The sequence below is a fragment of the Arvicola amphibius genome, chromosome 1 (assembly GCF_903992535.2).
Source record: "Arvicola amphibius chromosome 1, mArvAmp1.2, whole genome shotgun sequence".
Lineage (NCBI taxonomy): Eukaryota > Metazoa > Chordata > Mammalia > Rodentia > Cricetidae > Arvicola > Arvicola amphibius.
The window spans coordinates 186325849-186346323 of NC_052047.1; the positions used below are offsets into that span (position 1 = coordinate 186325849).

Consider the following 20475-nt stretch of genomic DNA (forward strand, 5'->3'; position numbering starts at 1 on the left):
ACCAGATCTCATTACAGATGATTGCGAGTCCCCATGCGGTTGCTGGGAATTGAATTCAAGACCCCTGGAAGGGTAGCCAGTGCTCTTAACCTCTGAGCCATTCTCCCTATTTTTATTAGTTTTAAAGTTATCTATTTATTATGAGACAGAGTCTCATGTAGCCCAGGCTGGCCTTGAATTTGTGATCCTCCTTCTTACCTCCCAAGTGCTGAGGTTAAAGGTGTGAGCTGCCATGGCCACTTTCGCAAATCCATTATTTTCTGTGTAAATATTTATATATGTATTCATTTGTTAAGATAAACTTAGCCTTTAAATGGGCAGCTCATGTATAAATAATAAAAAGAAAACACTTGTTAAAATCTGTTTAGCCTGAGGTTAGAAATAACTGCAAATGTAACAAGTATGAAATGTGATTGACAATAATTAAATAATTCTACTTAACAATTTGACAATGTAAACCGATTCTTTTTTGTCAAAATTCATTTGTTCAATAATTTGACCATGAGTTTGAGCTAGCCTGGTCTACAGAGCTAGTTCTAGGACAGCCAATGCTACACAAACCCTGTCTTGAAAAACAAAACAAACAAACTGACCAAAAGTAGATGTGTAATTTTCCTCCTGACATTTATTTTCTTCTTTTTTGAGACCAGATCTCATGTATCCCTGGCTGGCCTGGAAATCACTATGTAGCCCTTGAACTTTGGCTCCTCCTGCTTCCATCCCTGGAGTGCTGGGATGATAGGCGGTACTGTCACATTTCGTTTTATGCAGGGTTTCATGCCTACTAAGCAAACCTCTACCAACTGAGCTATAGCCTAGCCTTCTTAAGTCAACAGAAGTAGTTCAATATTTTCCAGCCAACCTGCTCTAAATGTCTTGAAATCAAGTTTTCTTTGACTAGCTCTAAAGATATTCATTTCCCCTTACCTATATTTTTACTCTCCATCTAACGCATACAAATCGGAAAGGAGGGCTGGATGGATGCTCAGGACTGAAGGTCTTCCAGGGGAACAGTATGCACTTCCCAGCATCCACATGGTGGCTTCCAGCCATTTCTAACTCCAATTCCAGGCAACCAAAGCCCTCTTCTGGCCTCTGCAGGCAGCAGGCACGCACGTGGTACAAAAGCATATATGCAGGCTAAACACCCATACACATTAAATAAAATAATTCAAAGAATCAACAAGAAACGGAGTGTCTCCAGTTAAATCTGTAACATACTGTAACTTAAAAGTTGGTGAAGCCTTAATTTTTTAAGGCTAACGGAGAAAGTACTTGCTCCAAATTGATGCTCACTCTCTATAGTTTCTCATTCTTTTTAGTTTGGGGGACCTTACTGGGACGAAGACCTTTCGTGTGGCCACATGCAAAAGGACGCTGCAACAAGTTTGAAGGAAATGCTAGGACACGGGAGGCTAGTTTGCGTCTATCAACATGGAATAAATATGGAAAGAAAAATGCTCATCAACAACCATTGCGGAACCTTGCGGAACTTTCAGAGAATAAGTTGGGGCTGCAGGAGCGCACCTACCACGGAGATCTGAAATCAGGCATCCATTCCCAGCGGTACCTCTTTTTGTCTTGGGACTTAACTCCCTACACACCTCACTCAGAGACGCGAGCATCTAGGAAAGCTAGGTTACAACTCCCTGGTGTCGCCAGGGTGATCTCAAAGACACTACACCGCGCCTATCCTACTTCTGGCCGGGTCTCGGGCGGACCTCACAGTCCCGAGGCGCCGAGAGTTCGACTCGCAGGAAGATCTAAGCCTGTGTGTCTGGCCTGATCTCCGCAGATCCCCGGAGCCGCCCTCATCCCAAAGGCCAGAATGATGATGGAACCCAGGTTCCTTCCCCGCCAGCGAAGCACTCCGCAAGTCCCTTCCCCAAGCCTCCGATTCATCGCAAATCCCTCCCTCCTTCTTCCCCAGGCCTAGGCCTCCCTCCAGGGCCCACCTTTGGGGTTCCCCCTTCGCCCCCGAAACCGATCTAGAACCCTACAGAGCCAGGCGAGCGCCATCCCACGTCCCACTTGGCTTTAAGCGCAGCGCCCCGCCCTGGGCCTGGGAACAGGATCGGGGTGACTGGCCAGAACCAGAGGGATCGGGGACCCCCCACACTCACCATCCTCAAGCCGAGTCCCTCCTCCGCCTCCGCCTCCTCCTCCTGCTGCCTCCCCCGTTACCAGGGGTAACTGCTGCGGCACCGCCCCTGACGTCCCTCGCACGCACAGCGAAGGAGCAGAGTAGCGGGATGGGGCGGGGTTCTGCTCCTCTTTACCCAAAGTGCGCAAGCGCGCCAAAGCGCCCGCTCACTGCGCAGGCGGTCTTGGGAGTGGCGGAAGGCTGGGGCAGGCTGGCGAGCGACCCAGCGGGAGGGGCAGGATCGCCCACGTGGCTGGCGGGAGCCTGTGGTCTGTGATTGGTCAGAAAAGGAGGCGTAGCGCGAGGGGGTGTTCCCCGGCCTGGCCGCGGTCCTCCAGTTCAGGCTTCCAAGTCAGCGGCGCCTGGTGGCGGGCTCCTGGTGCCTCCTTTTGGGACCAGGTAAGGGGCCTCCAGTGCAAGCCGGTTGCACAGCTGCTTCCAGTCCCTGCGTCTCCTGCCTCTGCTCTGTTGGGGCTGCCAGGCACTGCGTGCTGGACTTCCTTCTGCTGAAGCAGCGTGGCAGGTGGGACGGACCAGGGCTCCAATGGACTCCTCCCTTCTGACCCTCGTTGTCTTCGACCGCCAGGCTTTGGGGCACCCGAATTATGGGCTGCTCCTTTATCTCCACAGGCTCGTTAGAATCCAGGACAGGTGATGTCTGCTGGGTTCGAGGAGATCGCCAGAGAGAGAGCGATAGGGAGATTGGGGACTGGTCCCTAGCGTCGAGGTTAGCTGACAGCGGGAGTGTTAGACTGTCTGGGGTCCGCTGGATTTTGCTAAGCCACTTTGGACTGCAAGCGCTCCTTCCCACTCCTTCGTGCACAGGATCACTGGAGAGGTACCCTTGCCTCTGTGCCAGGCTGGGTTCTCGACACAGGTCCAGTCTTGCCAGGCCAGGTTCTCGACTTTGGTCCAATCTGCCGTGGGAGAAATTCTATTCCTCCTAGTGGAATGCTTTTTAGACAGAATTTATTTCCGCCCAACTCTAAGAAGTCAGTTACTGTAGGCGATAGAGTCGGGACACGAACTATCTTGTAAACTGTTTATTTTACAATGTTGCTTGTTAACACTGTGGCCCAGGTAGGCGTGCTGTCTGCCCTCGGGGACTGAACACTGAATGCAGGGGCTTGTGCAGGGTAGGCAAGCCCTCTACCACCAAGGTCCACTGCGTCCCTCGCCCCAGACTAGTTTATACCAGGAATCGGAGAATTTTTCTATCAGCTGATGGTGTAGGTAGAGATGGTACCTCTGGAACTTTGCTCATTCATGTTTACCTGTTCTCTATGTCAAGTGCTCACATCATTGCCTGTCACAGAGGCAGTGCTGCATAGTATTAAAAGTTTAATCTGGGCTTCAGGCTTCACCCCTCTTCCTACCAACCCTACCAACCTGGTTAAGATTACAGAAGCAAAGGCAGGTTTCAGTTTTTTTTTTTTCGTTTTTTGTTTTTTGTTTTTTGATTTGTTATATTTTTTGTTGTTTTGAGACACAGTCTCACCATGTAACTGGCTGGACTGGAATTCACTGTAGACCACGCTGGCCTTAAACTCACAAATCTGCCTGCTTCCTGGGTACTCCTGGATACTGGGTTTGAAGCGTGAACCACTATGCTCCGCTAGTTTTCAGATTTTTTTTTTTTTTGAGACAGGGTTTCACTATAGTTTTAGAGCCTGTCCTGGAACTAGCTCTTGTAGACCAGGCTGGCCTCGAACTCACAGAGATCCGCCTGCCTCTGCCTCCCGAGTGCTGCAGATATTTTTATATTCAAGTAAAGTCCTTTTTTTTTTTTTGTCTTCCTGAGACAGGGTTTCTTTGTGTATCTTTGGCTGTCCTGAACTTGCTCTGTAGACCAGGCTGACCATGAACTCACAGAGTTCGCCTGCCTCTGCCTCCTGAGTGCTGGGATTAAAGGCATGCATCACTATGCCCTGCTCAAGTAAAGTACTTTTTATAAAACCTTTTTATTTTTTTATTTTATTTATTTTTTTTTTTGGTTTTTCGAGACAGAGTTTCTTTGTGGCTTTGGAGCCTGTCCTGGAACTAGCTCTTGTAGACCAGGCTGGCCTCGAACTCACAGAGATCCGTCTGCCTCTGCCTCCCAAGTGCTGGGATTAAAGGCGTGCGCCACCACCGCCCGGCATAAAACCTTTTTAAAAACAAAAACAAAACCAAAAAAACCCAAACTATTTATTTTATGTGCATGAATATTTTGTCTTTACATATGTTCGTGTTTGGCACCCTAGAGCTGAAATCAGGCACCATGTGGCATGGTCCCGGGCCTACTGGTTTAATGATTACCATCATTCTCCAGCTTGCTCCAGGCAACCTTGACAGAATTTCACTGTTTTAGCGGTCTTTGGTCTGGTCTCCTGGAGTTATGAGCTGCCTCCATCTCCCAAGTACTCCAACTCAGAGCTATGCCTGTGGTCCCTGATCTGAGCTTTGGTGCCTTTTGCTGGAGATCAGTGTTCTCTAGGAAACATTGCTTTTCTCCTCACTTGTTCCTCTGTTTCTGTCACAATTGCGTTCTCATTTAAAAAACAATGTAAAGTTTATTTGCTTGTGTGTATGTGGTGATCAGGTACTATGTGTATACAGTGAGGACATGATCACTCCAAGGTATGGCTGAGGAGAAGGTTTTTATTGTACACATGTGGCAAAGTATAGCCAGGGGCATCTGGAAGAGTCCAGAGCCAGGGGACAAAGTAGTCTTTGGCTAGCAGATTGAAAGTGAGTGAGAGAGAGGACCAAGAGAGAGAGGAGCAAGGGAGCAGGCTCAAGAGAGGGGCTGGCTGAAATGGGAGTGTTATGTAGGAATGAGAAGCTGAGGAAGGGAACCCAGGAGCAGGAGAGGTTTGGGGTAGGTCTCGGGTGAGAACTGGGAAGAGCCAGCTGACACTTTGGGATGCTAACACACTACAGTTAGCCATTTGCCCTGAGTTTCTGTTAGACTTGCTGTCATGTTTGTGTGTGGAGGTCAGAAGACAACTCGCAGAGTTTGCTTTCCCTCTTCCACTGTGTGGTTCTGGAGAATGAACACAGGTTGTTAGGCTTGGGGCCAAGTGCCTTTACCTCTCCACTCATCTCACAGCCCCCCCAACCTTGGTTTGAGACAGTTTCAATGTGTAGCTCAGGCTCGTCTGAACTTGTGATTTTTGTTTGTTTGTTTTTGTGTGTTTTTTTTCCCTCCCCCAGAAACAGGGTTTCTTCGTGTAACAGCCCTGGCTGATCTGGAACTCGCTTTGTAGACCAGGTTGACTTCAAACTCACAGAGATAGCCTGTCTCTGTTTCCTGAGCTCTGGGATTAAAGATGTGTACCACTGTAGAAGGAACGGCGGGGCTGTTTCCTGCCACCCGGCTAGCTTTACCCAAAATAATTACACGGAAACTGTATTCTTTTAAAACACTGCCTGGCCCATAGTTTCAGCCTCTTATTGGCTAATTCTCACATCTTCCTTTAACCCATATTTAGTAATCTATGTAGCACCACGAGGTGTGGCTTACCAGGAGAGATCTTAACCTGTGTCCATCTCGGAGAGGAGAAGCATGGAGACCGCCTGAAGCGTCTCCCCTCTCTTTCCCAGAATTCTGTTCTGTCTACTCCGCCTACCTAATTTTCTGTCTCTTAAAGGGCCAAGGCAGTTTTCTTTATTAATAATGAAAGTAACATATAGACACTCCTCCATCATTTCCCCTTTTTCTGTTTAAACAAAAAAGAAAGGCTTTAACTTTAACATAGTAAAATTACATGTAACAAAACAGTTATCAAGCAAGAATTACAGTTACAATATTTAAATCTATTTTATCTTTTATCATAACTAAGGAAAACTATAACTATTGAACCATTCTTCAACTCCATCAAAGACTCCAGAAGGATATAAGACTACCTAAGTAAACAAGAAATATGCAGCTTTCAAACTCTAGAAATGAGAGACAACTCGCTGCCTGGACAGTCACCCAAAGTTCCTCTGTACCGTTGGGGCATCCGTCTTCAGCCTTCAGGCCCATAGTGTCCAGCAGACTTTTCCATGAAGCAGGAAATTCCAAAGACAGTTCAGTCACTTTCTGCTGTGTCCTGCAGAATGTCTCGTAGACTCTTTCATGAATCAGGAACCCAGAAGGAACATCTCACCTTTAGGCAAGTTCAGCAGTCCTCTCTCTGTGGGTTCTTTATGTCCAGTTTATGCAACAGTCCAGGCAAGAGCAGTTTCTTGCCCATATGGCTATCAAACTCCATAAGGAGCCTCTTGGATGCCCATCTTCCTCTTGAAGTAGATTGGTGTTGCCAGGAGCAAATGTGTCTCATTGTCATGAAAAACCCTAAGTTATTAAAAAATTAAATGCTATATTCTGCAGTCTTTGAAAGATATGAAGAATGCCTATCTGAAATATATCTATGCACATCTAGAAAATCTAACTAACGTGACTACAAGTTTGACTATTGAAAGATATGAAGAATGCCTATTTAACTAAAGTGTATCTCTATATATCTAGAAAATCTAACATGACTACAAGCTTGACTATTATTGATGATTATCCATTAACAACCTATATTTCCTGATTATACATTACAGTTTTTAAAATGAACTACACAATCAAAATAGCTTAATCAAGATCAGAAATACATATACATATAACAAAATTGACCTTAAAATCCATACCAACGCAAATTATTCATATCTATATCATATCCCCCTTTAAATGTAAAAGAACATTTATAAGCAATATTTGGGAAAATGGGCGCAGTTACTTCTCTCCAAACTGCTTCCTGCTGAATGGGGGCGCTGTTATTTAGGTCTTTCATGGTATAACCTGTCTGCTATGTTCATCTCAGTTGGTAGTTGAGTGAAGTATTTTTTTTTTTTTTTTTTTGGTTTTTCAAGACAGGGTTTCTCTGTAGCTTTGGAGCCTGTCCTGGAACTAGCTCTTGTAGACCAGGCTGGTCTCGAACTCACAGAGATCCGCCTGCCTCTGCCTCCCGAGTGCTGGGATTAAAGGCGTGCGCCACCGCCGCCCGGCGTGAAGTAATTTTTTGAGGGTGTTCACAGCAACCTTTCAGGAGGGCGTGGTCTATCATACCATATTGGGATAGAAGCAATCCATAGAGTCTCATCCTCTGTGAAAACAAAAGAAGAAACTCTTTTCCAAAGCATCATGTTCTTAGATCCAAATTCTGAAGTCATACCGTTATAATATCCATTCTGGTTTAGCTTGGCAGCCCATATAATGAAATGTCTCTCTGTACTTAGCTCCTTTACAGTCAAAAAAATCAAAGAAAACACAACAAAATACATAATCCAGACTCTCTGTGAATTTTCCATTTTTACGTGACTTATTTTTACTCTATCACTTTACTTCTTTTAATCTATAACTATCTGTACTCTGTCTCTTTAAAGACTTTACCCTTTTTTAAGGCATTAACTTTATTTTTTTATATTTTTTCTTCTCTCTCTCAAGCCTACGTACATTCATATGTCTGAATCTGTCCTATTGTGAATCTGTAATTTTTTTACTATCCAGAAGCACTTTTGTTTTGTGCTTTTAAATCACTAAGCACTTAAGAATCTAAGCTGTGACATTCCTAGGTCAAAAACAGGTACTGCGGGGCTTGCCACGCCCAGTCCAACATGGCGGAGCCGCTTGTGACTGAATCAGTTGCAGCTCTGGGCTGCAGAGTGACTAGCTGTTCTGGATGTTGGCTCCACCTCTCTCCAATTTCAAAATGGAGGATGTACCATTTTCTACTAGCTCTGGGGCCGCCAGGTAGGAGCTGCGCTCAGCACTTTAATTCTGAGACTGAGCGTGCAGCACAGAAACTCTTTTCATCCAAGTTACAGCCAAATCTGACGCACAGAGCACCGCGCAGCCTGGAAACATCTCTCTGTATGGCGGCAGAAATCTGCCATGTTCTCCCTCTCGCCTAAGCCTGATTCCGCCATCTGCTCAGGTGCAGGCAGGGAGCAGGGAGCCATTGGCACAGTCTCAGTGCACTCTCCTTCCTTTCCCAAGCGGGAACACAAATATCCAGGCCCATAAAAGCCACTGAAATGCTTTAAAGCCAGAGTTTGCATTGGCGGCATAGCGCATTTTAAAATGACTCAGCTAACCAAAAAAAAAAAAAAAAGACATAAAAGCCGGGCGGTGGTGGCGCACACCTCTAATCCCAGCACTCGGGAGGCAGAGGCAGGCGGATCTCTGTGAGTTCAAGACCAGCCTGGTCTACAAGAGCTAGTTCCAGGACAGGCTCTAAAGCTGCAGAGAAACCCTGTCTCGAAAAACAAAACAAAAAAAAAAAAAAAAAAAAAAAAAAAGACTCAGCTTTTTCTCTGCCGCTTTTGCCGAAACAGGAAATCTCTCTACGGCATGTCCAGGCAAACAGCAAAAAGCTGTGTTAAACTCTCTCTCTCCTTTATTTAAAGCCCTCTCAGGTTTTTAAGTGGATTTAGTCACCACGTTGGAGCGGTGTTTTGATGATAATGGCTCCCAAAAGCTTATATGGTTCTGGGATATTTTGATCACACTCTGACACTCCAGACTGTCACTAAAGTTTACCTTGAATCAGGGGACCAGAATTAGCCCTAGAGACGGCAGCAATCTGGATAGAGAAGACAGGAAAAAAGGGCGGGGACTAGAATTTGAGCTTTCTTTCATTCATTCATTCATTCATTCATTCATTGGTTTTTCGAGACAGGGTTTCCCTGTGTAATCGTCCTGCCTGTCCTGGAGCTCGGTTTGTAGACCAGGCTGGCCTCGAACTCACAGAGATCCGCCTGCCTCTGCCTCCCGAGTGCTGGGATTAAATGTGCCACCACTGCCCAGCTTGAGCTTTCTTTTGGTTTCTGGATGAGGGTCCTGACGTACCTAGGAGATGGTTCCTGATGTGTCTAGGAAGTGAACCCCTCTCCTCTACCATGAGTGTTGTTAGATGGAGGGAAATACCTTTGGTATTGGAACCATGCTACAGGAGTCAAGCAGAGTGAGAGGCAGAAATCAGAGTTGCCAGTGTACACTCGCAGTCTGGCGTTTGCTCTCTCCTGAAATCGCCACTTAAGATGCTGCATTTAGGGTCAGGCACAGGCACTGTGGGCACTGCATGTCGGCCTTTTCTCTTCAGTTCCTGTCTGCTTACAGATGACTGGCTCCCAGCATGGCTTCCCATCACAACAATCCTTTCCCTACATGCTGCTTCCACCTTCCTCTCTCTCCTGCGTTCTTTCCCATCATTTGAGATCACTTTTCTTAGTTTTCTGGGGCTTATCCTCATTTCTCTCTCTATTCTGAATAGTTTTGCTGGAAAGTGTTAGCTTTAATGACAGTGCTACTGACTGATGGCAGGAGATACAAAATAATCCACACCAGTTCAGAATTATGTGTAATAAAGGGCCATTTATTTAGGGGAGACTTACAGATCACTGTCCTAGATCACAGTCCTCTGCACAAACGGGGAACAGGAACAGAGTCTAGCAGCCAGAAGTGAGAGCCAGAAGCAAGAGCAAGGGCAGGCTTTACAGCTGCATTTATAGTATAAGAGATCATGCCCAAGTGGCCTGGTATCTTTTTTTTCTTTTTTTTTAATATTTATTTATTATGTATACAATATTTTGTCTGTGTGTATGCCTGAAGGCCAGAAGAGGGCGCCAGACCTCATTACAGATGGTTGTGAGCCACCATGTGGTTGTTGGGAATTGAACTCAGGACCTTTGGGAGAGCAGGCAGTGCTCTTCACCACTGAGCCATCTCTCCAGCCCCCCCCACCCCCGTGGCCTGGTATCTTAAATGCTATTGGCTGAAGGAGTGGAAGGAGCTCTCACAGCACCTCCCCCTTTTGTTTAAATAAGAGAGTTGCAAACGCAATACAAAACTGTATACACTAGGAACAAATACCAAATATAAGATTAGAATTACAACCAGCATAAACAATATTAAGCAAGGAATGTATGCTAAATGTTTTAATTAACATGCTATCCTAAGGAGTCTAAATCTTGTATTGGAAATGACTTGGCTAGACATAAGGACAATAACTACGACTATTTAATCTTCAACCCCATTGAAGGCCTGTGAAGGGAGATAATATTACTTGAGTAGGCAAAAAGTGCACTCAAGCAGCTTCCAAAATGTGCAGTAGATGACAGAGGCAACTGGCTGCCTGAGCAATCACCCAAAGTCTCTGTTGCAATGTTGAAGCAACCAGCTTTGGCTAAGGCCTAGAGTAACTGACAGACCATTTTCAGAGGCAGGAAAAATTTCAAAACCATCTTACCCTGTCTTGGCAAGGTTTGACAGTTTTTTTTTCTTGTATCCTGCTTGTCCAGTCCGGACATTGTGCATTTTGTCAGTGGTCGAGACATGGGCAGCTTCTTGCCCAAAGGCCAGTTGTGCCAAGAAGAAGACAAACTCCAAGTGGAGTATATCTGGTGCTCAGCACTCTCTCAGGAGTAGATTGGTGCTACCAGGAGTAACCATGTCTCATGTCAACAGAACCCTGAGTTATTTAAATGCCATGTTCTACAGGTCTTTGAAGTGACTGAAGGTTACCTATCTATGCAGAATACAATCTCTCTAAGTGTCTAAAGAACCTAATTAATCTGACTAAAAGTATAACAAACATGAATGATATTGACCTATAATACTTAATACCTATATAACTTGAAGATTAAGACTTCATATCAGAATATTAAAAATCTTTAAACAATTGTGCAGTAAAGGAGGACAATGACATCAAAATGTAAACAGTGTATAAACATCTTTATCAGTGGTAGAAATATATAATGCAATATGATAAATATATCCTAAAATTGTATCAATATATAAAATGTCTTAAACAGAGGCAGAAACATGCATGGATACATGACAAAATAACTTTGCATAGGTGTACAAATATTGTAAACAGAAATAACAAATATAATTTGAACTTGTGTCAATATACAAAAAACTATACCAGTGTAAATTGCCTATAAATAATAGTTCACAAGTATTCACTTTATTACTCACTATTATTATTATTGTTGTTGTTAATTAAGTTCACACTAAATTACCTATTATCCCATTCAATTTTCCCTTTTTTTGAGGTCTATAGGCCTACATAAATTCCACCCCAACCTCCAACCCTATGCAAGTAATAAGCAACCCCTAAATGGTGCCTCTAACCGTGAGGACAAACTTTGTTGGGAGAGGGGAAGTTGCTTTCTAGAATTGCTTCCTGCTGTCTTGGGGATGGTGTTTTTTCTATGGGATTCTATAAAAGTAAAATGATGGTTAAGTTTCAAGATTACTGTTTTGTGTAATTACAAATGGTCTCTGAGTAGGTGATAGGGTCTTTTTGTTTGTTTTTGTTTGTTTGTTTGTTTGTTTGTTTTGAAGTTCTTATTTGGAGTTCTGGCCAGAATGTGGTAAGAAGGTGTACCATTTCCACAGCTGGTACCCCAAAACTGGTCTCAGAGTAGTGCTATCATCATCATGACGTCATATCAACCAGGTAGAGTCATTGTTGTGGGACCCCATCTTCTTCCTGAAAGCTTTAAAGATTACTGCAGGAAAATCTACTATTCATTGTGGAAAACTTAAGCATTATTCATATAGACATATAGTCAGCAAAAGATATGATATAAACAAAATGGGCATGGAGAAAAGTAAAATATTTCCTTAAAAATCTATCTTCTAGGGGGCTGGAGAGATGGCTCAGAGGTTAAGAGCATTGCCTGCTTTTCCAAAGGTCCTGAGTTCAATTCCCAGCAACCACATGGTGGCTCACAACCATCTGTAATGAGGTCTGGTGCCCTCTTCTGGCCAGCAGGCATACACACAGACAGAATATTGTATCCATAATAAATAAATAAATATTAAAAAAAATCTATCTTCTATTTGTCCCATACCAGATGGCTCCTGACATGAGACAGAAATTTTGAATTTTTCTTCTAACATCATGCTTGGATTTAGAGAAGGATAGGCATTGTTCAACTCCAAAGCCAGCTCTTATTTTTAAGTAGAGACGTATATGTGTCCAGATAATCAAATTTTACCATTCAGATAATACAGCATCATAAGGCAGATTTCTCTTTGCTTGTTGATTCTTTCTGGATAGCTATCTTTTTATCTTTAGGCATCTAAATGTCCAAGGTCTCTCCATTCTTTGAAGATGAATAGTTTCTCCTATGTAGAAACAAGACCAAAACCCCTTCCCCAATATAGCACATCTCCTGGTTTCCATTGTGGGGTCAGCACATCCTTGAAATATACTGACTGACTTAATTCAGAAGTTTTTTCTATTATCCAGCGTCTCTCTGCTGCTGCTGTTCCTTTCTCATTAAGCATTAAGAAAATTCAAAGTTAATAAAGCATTATGCAATCTATTTCTGGGGGTATTTTCCATCATTTTATGTTTGTTTAGCATATCCTTTATAGTTCAATTTGATCTTTCTATAACTGCCTGACCTGTAGGATTGTTTGGTATACCTGTAATATGCTTTATATTATAATAAGCAAAAAACTGTTTCATTTTCTTAGACACATATGCTAGACCATTGCCTGTCTTTATTTGTTCAGGCATACCCATAATGGCCATAATTTCTAATAAATGCATGATTACTGAATTAGCCTTTTCTGAGCTCAAGGCAGTTGCCCACCAAAAACCTAAATAAGTGTCAATGGTGTGGTGTACATATTTTAATTTTCCAAATTATGTAAAGTAGAACACATCCATCTGCCAGATCTTATTCCTTTGAGTACCCTTTGGGTTACTCCCTGCTGGTAATGGTGTTTGGTTATAGAAAGAAAGTAGAATATCTCTTTATAATCTCCTTAGCTTGTTGCTATGTAATAGAAAACTCTTTCTTTACACCTTTGCTATTGACATGATGTTTCTTATGAAATTCTGAGGCCTTCAGCACACTTTCAGTCATTAATTGATCAGTTTCTGCATTACCTTGTGCTAGAGGACCTGGGATTCCAGACCCAAATGGGATTGGATGTGTGTTATGTATATGGGACAAAGCCTATTCTTGATTATATATTGAACCTGTATGAATAATAAAGTTAATTCTGTATCATCTGGTATAAATTCAGCAGTTTCAATATGTAAGACAACTCTTTCTGCATATTGCAAATCAGTAACTATATTGATAGATTCTTTAAAGTCCCTTAGCACCATGAGAATAACGTATAATTCTGCCTTTTTGGACAGAATTATAAGGGCTTTGTTCCACCTTACTTAACTCTTCTTATTTGTAACCTTCCTTTCCTAGTTTATTTGCATCTATATAAAATGTATGGGCTCCAGTTATTGGTGTATCCCATACAATGTGAGGAAGAATCCAAGTAGTTATCTTTATAAGGTTAATTTCATCACTTTTGGGGCTGGAGAGATGGCTCAGTGGTTAAGAGCACTGACTGCTCTTCCAGAGGTCCTGAGTTCAATTCCCAGCAACCACATGGTGGCTCACAGTCATCTATAATGAGACCTGGCGCCCCCTTCTGGCTTGTGGGCACACATGGAAGGAATGCTGTACACATAATAAATAAATAAATATTTAAATTTTTTTTTTATCACTTTTGGGGTAATCGCTATTAATTTCTCTTAAAAATTAGCATAAGCTCTTTGCCAGGGTTCATTGTCTTCCCATAACTTTTTTTTATTTTATCAGTAGTAAAAGGCACTATACTCTCTACTGGGTCTATACCTGCTAATTGATGAAGTATCAATTTTCCTTTTATAATTAATTCAGAGACTTTTTCCACATAAGCTTTTAATTTTTAACTTGGTTTATGTGGTAAAAAGATCCATTCTGAGATAATACCTTCCCTCTGCATTAAAATTACTGTAGTGGAAATTCTGGAAGACAATATGACTAGAATACAATTAAGATTTGGATTCACTCTATCTACATGTGCCTCCTGTAATTTCTCTTCAATGACCATCAATTCTTTTTCTGCTTCAGCTGTTAATTCTCTGGGACTATTTAAGTCTTTGTTACCATCTAAGGTTTGTTTTTTAATTTATTTATTTACTGTGTATACATTGTTCTGCCTGCATACCAGGAGAGGGCAACAGATCTCATTATAGATGGTTGTGAGCCACCATGTGGTTGCTGGGAACTGAACTCAGGACCTTTGGAAGAACAGCCAGTGCTCTTAACCTCTGAGCCACCTCTCCAGCCCTAAGGTTTTTTTTTTTTTTTAAATGAACTATTAGGTCAGGTGTTATCCCAACAGCCAGTTGTAGACTAGAAATATCTCCTAACAATCTTTGAAAGTTATTAAGAGTCCACAATTGGTTTCTCCTAATTTGTGCCTTTTGTTTTCTAATTTTCTGTAAACCTATTTTGTAACCTAGGTAATTGACAGAATCTCCTCTTTGAATTTTTTCAAGAGTAATTTGTAATCCCCATTTAGGCAAAAAAATCTTTTTTTTTTTTTTTTTTTACTTCTTCAAACATTCTTTCTAAAGTATCTACATTTGTGTCAGATAACAAAATGTTGTTCATGTAATGGTAAATTATAGACCTAGGAAATTGTTTTCATATTATTTCCAATGGCTGATTTACAAAGTATTGGCACAGGGTGGGACTATTGATCTTTCCCTGTGGGAGGATAGTTCACTGGTATCTCCTAGTAGGCTGAGAATTATTATAAGTAGGCACTGTGAAAGCAAAATTTTCTCGATCCTTTTCTTGTAAAGGTATAGTGAAAAAACAGTCCTTTAAATCAATAACTGTAAGAGGCCATCCTTTTGGTAATAGAGAAGGCAGAGGAATTCCAGATTGTAGAGGGCCCATTGGTTGAATTACCTTGTCAGCTCCATTTTCCAGATTTCTTTTTAATAACAAATACAGGAGAATCCCAAGGGCTGGTTGATTCTTCAATATGCTGAACATCTAGTTGCTCCTGTACCAGCTGTTCTAAAGCCTCCAATTCGTCTTCCATTCAAGGCCATTGTTTAACCTATATGGGTTTCTCAGTTAACCATTTTAAAGGCAAGGCTCTGAAGGTTTGCTAGTTGCTTTGTGTTCTTGTACAGCCTGAATGGCTGGTGACCTTTTTTAAAATAATATTTTATAATATCCATCTCAGAAACATGAGTTTTCGGGGCTGCAAGAATGTTAACCTGAGTATTCCATTGTTGCAATAGGTCACGACCCCATAAATTCACTGCAATATTAGCTACATATGGCCTCAGCCTTCCTTTCTGTTCTCCTGGCCCTATGCATTTAACCTACCTTGTGCTTTGTTTTACTTGAGATAGAGTTCCGATTCCTAGGAATTGAATATCTGCCTCTTGAAGAGGCCAATCTGGATGCCAAGGTTCTGGAGTAATGATAGTCACATCCGCACCTGTATCTAGCATCCTCAATTACAAAGTCATTTATATGCACTATTAGCTTTGGTCTTTGATTATTTATAAATGTCTGCCAAGATATACGTTTCCCATTTCCTACTGAAGTTTTTGACTCCTCCTCCAAGTCTATTCCATCCTCCAGAACAGTATGGTTTTTTACAGAAGGCACTGGATTGTTTAATTTTCCTGGTGAGACATGTTCTCCACAGTGACTGGGAATGACTGGACCTTGTTTGACACTGGCACCTGTGAGAGCTCCCCCCCCCCCAGGAGTTTCCCTATGGTATTGGGTTGCCTTGTTTGTCTCTGTGGACCTACATTCATTAGTCCAATGTCAGCCTTTGCCACATCTCCTACATATACCAGAAGGCTGATTCCTCCTATTCTTGCCATTTCTAGAGGAGATATTATTCCTAGGAATTCCTTGTCTACAATCCCTTCTCAGATGTCCTATTCTACCACAATTAAAACATTTGGCATTTTAGTGTCTCCTCATACAATTGGAAATCACTTCTCCTACCCAAGCTTTCAGTATTATAGTCAAATGTTTCAACATTCATTGTATGCAAGATCCATTCATCTATGGGTGCTGATCTGACCTTTAAAGGCCAAATGCTCTTCTTACATTCTAAGTTGGCATTTTCAAAAGTTAGTACATGTCTAGCTTCAGGGTCTGTCACTCCTAATTGTATAGCCTGAGTCAGTTTGAGAAGTCAGTAAAGGGTTGTCTCTGGCCCTGTTTAACTCTAATGTGTGACTCAGTCCTCTTTCCTGGCTCCTGAATCCTGTCCCAAGCATTTAAAGCTGCTGTGCTACATAGGGACAGAGCCTGTTCCTGAGGATCTTGGGAGGTCTCAAATTCTTTTGCTTTCCCCTGTTGCTCTAAAAATTTTGCCTCTTATTTCCAATAACACTTCCAAAGCAGCTGAGGCTCATCTTCTAAACCACTGAGATTATTTGAAGCCAGTCATGTGGGCTGTCTTAGTTCTTGAAGCCCACATTTTTCACCATTTCCCTGACAAATGGTGAATGAAGCCCATAAGAAACTATTGCTTGTGCTCGCTTCGGCAGCACATATACTAAAATTGGAACGATACAGAGAAGATTAGCATGGCCCCTGCGCAAGGATGACACGCAAATTCGTGAAGCGTTCCATTAATTTAAAAAAAAAAAAAAAGAAACTATTGCTTGTTTTATTTCTTTTAGATCACTTATACGTATTGGTTCCCATTAATATTCTTTGACACCCTTAGGGTACTTTGTGCCATATGGTCTTTCTGAGGAAATTACTGGATATGCAGTTGAAACTCTGTGTAAGTCATCCAGGGGCCTGGCCCGTACTGATGAGGCTAAATCCTGTCCTTGTACCGTCTGTCCCTGCTCATCAATATTAATAAATTCCTCAATCTTTTATCTTTTTACTACTGCCTTAAAAAGTCTGAATCTCCTGTCTAGTGTTCTGTTCTTATGTCTTCACTGAGGATTCCAACTTGTTCAGTAAAGATAATGTCTCATCCTTGGACATATCATAACTTTTCAGCAGATTCTGACAGTTAGATTCAACAGCACAAAATTTTTCAGATAATTTTGTCAAATTGATGTTATCCCTATCTGTAGCATTGAACCATTTTTTTAAATGAGATAATATTAAAAACAAAGCTAATTCCTAGAATCAAATAAAGGGAAGGAAAATAGCGTAAGTCTTGCACAATACCTTCCAAAATATAAGCAAAATAATTATTGAACTCCTGATGTTATCAGTCATTTTTTGTAGTTTTTCAGATCTTACCTGTCGTAAGGCAATTACAATGAATTGGAGTAGGTGTAATAATTGTTATCAGCCAGCAGGTGTCGCAGTTGCAGCCATGTGACTCTGAGATGCTAGCAGCAGTGAACAGCATGTGTTGCTTACTTAGGTACTGACAAATATGCTTCGTTTAACAAATTAAAAATAGTTATTAAGGCGATCAAATGACTCCAAGAGTTGGGGCCCAGGATAAAGAGAAAACCCAAAGTTTTCAGTCAGTGCAATTTGCGGACTGTGTTCACCGTGGGTATCACAGGCAGCAGTGTGTGGGCTGGCGTGTGAGTCACGAGCCGGGGAGCACTGAGCAGCAGCCTGCTGCATCTGAGGGCCAGCTAAAGTCACGGGTGGGAGAGTCAGTGCCCAGTGCGCCATGCGGCTGGTAGACTGGTCCCCACATTTAGGTGCCAGATGATGGCAGAAGATACAAAATAATCCCACACTAGTTCAGAATTACATATAATAAAGAGTCATTTATTTAGGGGAGACTTACAGATCACTGTCCTAGATCACAATCCTCTGCACAATCGGGGAGCAGGAACAGAATCCAGCAGCTAGAAGTGAGAGCCAGAAGCAAGAGAGCGAAGGCAGGCTTTACAGCTGCATTTATAGTATAATAGACCAGGCCCAAGTGGGCTGCTATCTTAAATGCTGTTGGCTGAGGGACCTCCCACAGCAGAGACTTCATTCCCTTCTAGCCTGCATGTCTGCACTTTTTTAAAATTGATTTTTATTGAGCTCTACATTTTTCTCTGCCCCCCCCCCCACCTCTCCCCTCTCCTTCAACCTTCTCCCAAGGTCCCCATGCTCCCAATTTACTCAGGAGATCTTGTCTTGTTCTACTTCCCATGTCTACACTTTCAAATCCTTATGCCGACCTGCTGGCCAGCTGGACACTAAATACTCTGTGCTAGGCATCAGAACAATCATTGGGCAAAATGAATTCATTCCCCAACTTTATAAGTGAATATTTAATTAAGTAAGGTGGTGCTTTAGAAAGAAAAAGGCAAATGACCCAGTGACAGGTTTTTTGTTTGTTTGTTTGTTTTCTTTTCTTTTGTTTTTTCAAGACAGGGTTTCTCTGTAGCTTTGGAGCCTGTCCTGGAACTAGCTCCTGTAGTTCAGGCTGGACTTGAACTCACAGAGATCAGCCTGCCTCTGCCTCCTGAGTGCTGGGATTAAAGGCGTGCGCCTTCACCACCTGGCGACAGTTAATCTTGACTATCAGCTTGCCTGCATCACTTGGGAGTGATCCTTCTGAATCCGCCTCGGGGGTTTCCAGAGCGCTTTAACTGGGTAGGGAAGACCCTGCCTTCAATGTGGTTGGCACCATGGACATAGGCCCTAGAGTGAATGCAAAAGGAAAAAAAGACAAAAAACAAGTTGGGCACCAGGATCCATCTTTCTCTGTTTCCTGGCCGCAGACACCATGTGCCCAGCCACCTCACTTTGCTACGACAATGTCCTTGTTGCTGTGGTGGCATGCATTCTTTTGAAACATGAGCCAAAATAATCCCCTCCTCCCAACTTTTATAATTTGTTTTGTCGTGGCAACAAGAAAATATCTTGTAACTAAAATTGTAGGGAGAAGGGCTGTTGCTGTGTTAGACCTGATCGTGTGGCTTGCAGGCCTTAGCTTTGTGGGAGTAATGTGGATGAGTTTGGAGCCATGGGCTAAATCAGCTCTCAGATGCTTTACGCAGAACCTAGTGGGTCATTTTGGTTGGAGTTTGGAACCCAAGAAAGCCCAGATAATGCAGACAGTGGAAGCCCACCTCCCATGCTTCCAGAAGGGAACGAAGACCCCACTGGGAACGGGGCTAGAAATCATTCATGTTCCATTCTGGCAATTAATACGCATTCTGGTCATATTTTGAAAGTTTGAGTGAGGCCAAATTAAAAGGTCATTGACTAAGTTATTTGGAGAAATTTCAAGGCAATATAGCATTGAGGCTGTGTCATGGTTATTGCTCACAGATCTTAGAGCTACCGTGAGAGAAAGCCGACTGATATGAGAAACAGGGATACAGGGTAGAAAGCTTCTAGACAGTGTCATTAGAGAGAAACCCCTGCTCTTTGTCACTGGGATAATAAGAAAGGCTTACCCAACCAAGGCTCCACTTGGTGAAAATGCAAATCCATTTGAAAGGAGAGAGCCTCTGCTGTTACAACTACCTATGGACTTGTTTTCCCGAGTTTGGTTGGCAAAGTGCGCAGAGGCCACCACAGCGGCGGACAGAAGGAGCCGGACTACGTCTTGAACCCGTAGCAGAATTAGAATTGTCCTTGTAGATTTTTGGGCATCCAAAATGCAGGAGTAACAGGGCCATGAACGCTTAGGGGAAAGCTTTAGAGGGGGGTTGAGATCAGACAGATGTCTGGTGTGCCTCCTAGTGAGCCTTCACTCTGCATATTCCACAGATGTTTCTGGGGCCGCACTCCTCAGCCCCTGTAGGTGAGGTGGAAAGGCTAGAGGAGACTGGGCACCAGCATTTATCTCTCTGTTTCCTGACTGCAGACACAGTGTGCCCAGCTACCTCACTCCTACGCCTGCTACTATGTATTCCCTGCCATGGTGGTTAGGCTGTGGTAAAAGAGTTTCTCTGAAGGCGGGCCTGGTGAAGAGCGGAGAGCTTCTATTCTATTTCAGGATGGCCACTTTTCCTATCTCCCTTCTTGGAGTACCAGGGGATATTATGCTCGTTCGTGGTGTTCTTTCATCGCCTAGTCAGACTGAGCTCTTCTGGGGCAGAGACTGCCTCCCATAGTGTGATCAAGCACAGGCCTGGCCACTAACACGGTCCCGGGAAACGCTTGTTGCCAATTGCCTAGTTTGATTGCCATTCATAGGGCCCCTAGATCCTCACAGGGGATGCCTAGGGTCTGGCAAAAGCAGACAGTCTATGGCTGCCAGGGCCTCTGGGCAAACTGATTCAGGTAGGGGTCAGCTCTCATTCTCTTTGTTCTTAAGTCTTAGGTTGTATGTGGGCAATATGGAGGCTGACCTGTCTGGCTTTAACATTGATGCGCCCCGTTGGGATCAGCGCATGTTCCTGGGCCGCGTGAAGCACTTCTTTAACATCACGGATCCTCGCACCGTCTTTGCATCAGAGCAGGAACTGGACTGGGCCAAGGCGATGGTTGAGAAGAGCAGGTGAGGGGTGGGCGGGGGAGGGGCTGGAGGTGCCAGCTCAGCA

General features: G+C 43.1%; 2 protein-coding genes and 1 non-coding gene across 6 annotated transcripts in view; 2 read left to right on the plus strand and 1 right to left on the minus strand.

Annotated features, from left to right (window-relative positions):
* The window catches only part of Arl3 (ADP ribosylation factor like GTPase 3), a 68359-nt gene extending 66082 nt beyond the window's left edge, over window positions 1–2277 (minus strand). Inside the window, exon 1 of the mRNA XM_038328208.1 lies at window positions 2124–2277. Within this exon, the coding sequence (XP_038184136.1) occupies window positions 2124–2126 (3 nt within the window). The 5' untranslated portion in view covers window positions 2127–2277. The remainder of the gene's footprint in view (window positions 1–2123) is intronic.
* A 119-nt stretch (window positions 2278–2396) lies between these two features.
* Window positions 2397–20475, plus strand: part of Sfxn2 (sideroflexin 2) — a 30551-nt gene continuing 12472 nt past the window's right edge. For 3 of the 4 annotated variants that reach the window (XM_038328170.2, XM_038328190.2, XM_038328197.1), the window contains exons 1-2: window positions 2397–2542; window positions 20250–20432. In XM_038328170.2, the coding sequence (XP_038184098.1) occupies window positions 20272–20432 (161 nt within the window). In that variant the 5' untranslated portion in view covers window positions 2397–2542; window positions 20250–20271. Of the gene's footprint in view, window positions 2667–20249; window positions 20433–20475 lie in introns of all 4 variants that reach the window. The other variant, XM_038328179.2, reaches the window with a different exon arrangement.
* LOC119806000 lies at window positions 16530–16636 on the plus strand. Its single transcript, XR_005284057.1, has one exon. It is a non-coding gene; the product is annotated as a U6 spliceosomal RNA (small nuclear RNA).